Source organism: Sinocyclocheilus grahami, unplaced genomic scaffold (genome assembly GCF_001515645.1).
Source record: "Sinocyclocheilus grahami isolate Dianchi unplaced genomic scaffold, SAMN03320097.WGS_v1.1 scaffold8075.1, whole genome shotgun sequence".
Taxonomy (NCBI): domain Eukaryota; kingdom Metazoa; phylum Chordata; class Actinopteri; order Cypriniformes; family Cyprinidae; genus Sinocyclocheilus; species Sinocyclocheilus grahami.
Genome location: NW_015511864.1, coordinates 2,024 through 6,322, shown reverse-complemented (window position 1 = coordinate 6,322; position 4,299 = coordinate 2,024). Strand labels below are relative to the sequence as shown.

The 4,299-nt window shown below is 40.2% G+C and overlaps 1 protein-coding gene across 1 annotated transcript; it reads right to left on the bottom strand.

Annotated features, from left to right (window-relative positions):
• Positions 1-803: 803 nt before the first annotated feature.
• Positions 804-4,025, bottom strand: LOC107577975 (astrocytic phosphoprotein PEA-15-like). The gene is made up of 3 exons (XM_016263990.1): positions 3,820-4,025; positions 1,046-1,201; positions 804-957 (listed from the first exon to the last, which is right to left on the bottom strand). The coding sequence occupies exons 1-3, from the start codon at positions 3,989-3,991 to the stop codon at positions 893-895; spliced, it is 393 nt and encodes a 130-aa protein (XP_016119476.1). The 5' UTR covers positions 3,992-4,025; the 3' UTR covers positions 804-892.
• Positions 4,026-4,299: the final 274 nt, after the last annotated feature.

The following is a 4,299-nucleotide window of genomic DNA, read 5'->3' as shown; positions in this document are numbered from 1 at the left end:
TTTTCCCCCCTGCTTTCCCCATGCATTTTGTGTTCTAGCATGTTCCAATCATCCACAGACAGAGTTTTTCGGCCCGTTATACATTTAATAATAGAAGATAAACGTCTAATTTTTTCTCCCATGTTAGTTTGACAAACTCCGTTTACGTTGATATATATATACACTGCTGTCGTTTGATACGAAACAATGATTCTTATTATATAACTGATACTTTAATAAACTATAATTCCTAGAAGTATGACATACAGAGATATAAAAAGCAATATCAGTTCTCTACTAGGTAATTGCATACCCTGCAATAATGCATTTAATTTCTAAGGAAGGCAAATATTGGCTTTCTAAGTGGCAATCGCACAGATTCAGAGATGAATTATCTGTAACACTTTTAAATGTTGATATGAGTCGTGTTTTAAAGGGAATGTACGGACCTGGAGTCTACCCACGATACTAACCAGGGAGTAAATGTGTCTAAAGGAACAGCGATCAGTGGCTAAACCGGTTTCATTACTAGATTCACACTAGTCGCCACTTTGACTGCGGATCCTCTATTGCGCTGGTCTGACCAACTTCTGATCCCGGGATCACGCGTGTGAATAAACTCTCTCTCGCACACACACAATTCCACACAAGCGTCAGCGAACACGGACTGATTGGTTTTCACTCCGACACACAACCTGATGATCCATTCTGCAAGTCTTTTTTGTCCATTTCTTTGTCTTTCGTTCAGTTGTCTGTGCCTCCGTGGCATGGGCGTGGCTTTAAAGCATCTTGGCGATCTGATTGGCTGCCTGGCTTCTGTTCGGTGGGAGGAGGTGGTGTGGGCGGGGCTTGGTGACGATGATGGGCAAGATGAAGTGCCGGGGATGAGGAGCAGAGGTCTTGAACTTTGACCTTATGCTTTTTTAGGGGGAGGGGCCAGTTTGATAATCTCATCTTCTGACGGCTGGCGAATGATATCTACGACAGAGAGGAGAGACGCAAGGACAACTCTGTTACAGACGCTACTATTTCAATAAAGGGACACAGAGACTGTACTCGTTCGTACCCTTGTATTTCTTGGCCGAGGGGATGCGTGTGAGCTTGGTGTCGATCTCGTCGTCTTCGGAGATCTTCAGCACGGTCGTGCGGTACTCGATGACCCGGGTCAAGAGGTCCGGCCGCCGCGAGATCTCAAAGATGTGCTCTATGTAGGACAGGTCATCTGTGCAAGACACACACAGAGACGTCTTATCGAACTTATATATACAGTGGGTAAAAAAAGTATTTAGTCAGCCACCAATTGTGCAAGTTCTCCCACTTAAAAAGATGAGAGAGGCCTGTAATTTTCATCATTGGTATACCTCAACTATGAGAGACAAAATGAGAAAAAAAATCCAGAAAATCACATTGTAGGATTTTTAAAGAATTTATTTGCAAATTATGGTGGAAAATAAGTATTTGGTCAATAACACAATTTCATCTCAATACTTTGTTATATACACCTTTTGTTGGCAATGACAGAGGTCAAATGTTTTCTGTAAGTCTTCACAAGGTTTTCACACACTGTTGCTGGTATTTTGGCCCATTCCTCCATGCAGATCTCCTCTAGAGCAGTAATGTTTTGGGGCTGTCGCTGGGCAACACGGATTTTCAACTCCCTCCAAAGATTTTCTATGGGGTTGAGATCTGGAGACTGGCTAGGCCACTCCAGGACCTTGAAATGCTTCTTACGAAGCCCCTCCTTCGTTGCCCGGGCGGTGTGTTTGGGATCATTGTCATGCTGAAAGACCCAGCCACGTTTCATCTTCAGTGCCCTTGCTGATGGAAGGAGGTTTTCACTCAAAATCTCACGATACATGGCCCCATTCATTCTTTCGTTTACACGGATCAGTCGTCTGGTCCCTTTGCAGAAAAACAGCCCCAAAGCATGATGTTTCCACCCCCATGCTTCACAGTAGGTATGGTGTTCTTTGGATGCAACTCAGCATTCTTTCTCCTCAAGTTGAGTTTTTACCAAAAAGTTCTATTTTGGTTTCATCTGACCATATGACATTCTCCCAATCCTTTTCTGGATCATCCAAATGCTCTCTATCAAACTTCAGACGGGCCTGGACATGTTCTGGCTTAAGCAGGGGGGCACGTCTGGCACTGCAGGATTTGAGTCCCTGGCGGTGCAGTGTGTTACTGATGGTAGCCTTTGTTACTTTGGTCCCAGCTCTCTGCAGGTCATTCACTAGGTCCCCCTGTGTGGTTCTGGGATTTTTGCTCACAGTTCTTGTGATCATTTTGACCCCATGGGGTGAGATCTTGCGTGGAGCCCCAGATCGAGGGAGATTATCAGTGGTCTTGTATGTCTTCCATTTTCTAATCATTGCTCCCACAGTTGATTTCTTCACACCAAGCTGCTTACCTATTGCAGATTCAGTCTTCCCAGCCTGGTGCAGGTCTACAATTTAGTTTCTGGTGTCCTTTGACAGCTCTTTGGTCTTGGCCATGGTGGAGTTTGGAGTGTGACTGTTTGAGGTTGTGGACAGGTGTCTTTTATACTGATAACGAGTTCAAACAGATGCCATTAATACAGGTAACGAGTGGAGGACAGAGGAGCCTCTTAAAGAAGAAGTTACAGGTCTGTGAGAGCCAGAAATCTTGCTTGTTTGTAGGTGACCAAATACTTATTTTACAGAGGAATTTACCAATTAATTCTTTAAAAATCCTACAATGTGATTTTCTGGATTTTTTTTTCTCATTTTGTCTCTCATAGTTGAGGTATACCTATGATGAAAATTACAGGCCTTTCTCATCTTTTTAAGTGGGAGAACTTGCACAATTGGTGGCTGACTAAATACTTTTTTGCCCCACTGTATATGTTTAAAACTGTACTTGCAGATAATATAATACGAATTAAATAAAAGGCCACTTAAGTGACTTAAAGAGCGACAATGTTTCTAAACACACTTAAGGACACTTTTAAAAAGTGATCTTTGTGATAAAGGCAAATTACGTACATTTTAAATCACTGTTTAAGTAAACCTAAAGTACTTGATTATGATTTTAAATGTATTTTATCCAATATTACATTTAAAGTTAATAGATTTAAATGCTTAATCTGCACTAAATTGCAACTTCACCATTACAAGTATATTAAAATACATGACACAAGTTTCAATAGAAATGACATTAAAGTATATTTTAGTTGATCATACATGCTTGTCAGTGCATTCAGCGGTACTTCAATTATATTTCAAAGAAAATAGACGTTATTATGAAATTGCATACAAAGATGTACTTAAGTCCTACTTAAGTGGGTCAGAACACTCTAATGTTCAGCATATATTGTATTTAATATACATTTAAACTATAATACTTTAATTGCAATTAACACGTAACTAAGTGTCCAAAAAATGTGCATTAAGTTCACACTTAAGTATATTCCTTTAATTCAATGTTAACTGAAAATTGAGTGTTTACTATTGTCGTTTTGCATTATTGACACACTATTTTCTTATGTAATGCTGTAAAGTTGCTTTGACACAACCTGTATTGTTAAAAGCGCTATATACTGTAAATAAAGGTGACTTGACTTAAGTGTGTTATTTATGTAATATGTACGATTTTGCGACATCTTGTTGTGTCAAATAGCACTGGTTCTTCCTTTTCTCGTGACCTATAACAGGATGTTTCAATATTTTGAACATAAATGTAAATGATATTTGAGAGCCAGAGAGGAAGATTATCAGTGACTGGTAACTTTATTCTAATCTCTGTTCGACTCGTGCACGCAGCCTGAGTGAGAGCACATTCATTCTCATGCTAGATGCATCTGTCCAGAGTCCTCCTCACCTTGTGCCAGTTTGTCATTGTTCTCCAGGTAACTGAACCAGTCTCTGGAGCAGGTGATGGAGTTGCTCTGGTCTTCGGGGATGTCCTCCTTACAGGCCGACTTCAGCTGCTCCAGGTCTTCATTAGTGATGTTCTCAGACAGATCACTCAACATCGAGCTGTATTCAGACATTCTCTGAAAGACAGACAGAATGAACAGATCAGCACACAAGCGTATCTGTAAGCTCTGCTTCATATATTAGCGTCGAGTGATATCAGGATACCCTAAAAACGTCTTTCAGTTATACGAGCGAGGCTAAAACCCTTTCTATGACTAGTCCCGTATGCATGTGTGAGTGTCCTAAGTTTTTGAGGTTTTTGTACCTTTTGTTTGAGTTTTTTTCAGCACAATTGTATTATTTTAATTGGTTCACTTTTCTTGTTTATTTATGTATTTGTTTGTTTGTTTATTTGCTTACTTCTTATAAACGTCAAGCTGAA

Bases quoted from the DNA above. Each gene is read 5' to 3' on its own strand.
- LOC107577975 (XM_016263990.1), bottom strand. From the start codon at position 3,991: ATGTCTGAATACAGCTCGATGTTGAGTGATCTGTCTGAGAACATCACT. The intron at 1,202-3,819 runs GTGAGGAGGACT...TGTCTTGCACAG, and splicing joins CAATGACAAACTGGCACAAG to ATGACCTGTCCTACATAGAG. The intron at 958-1,045 runs GTACGAACGAGT...TCTCTGTCGTAG, and splicing joins CTCGGCCAAGAAATACAAGG to ATATCATTCGCCAGCCGTCA.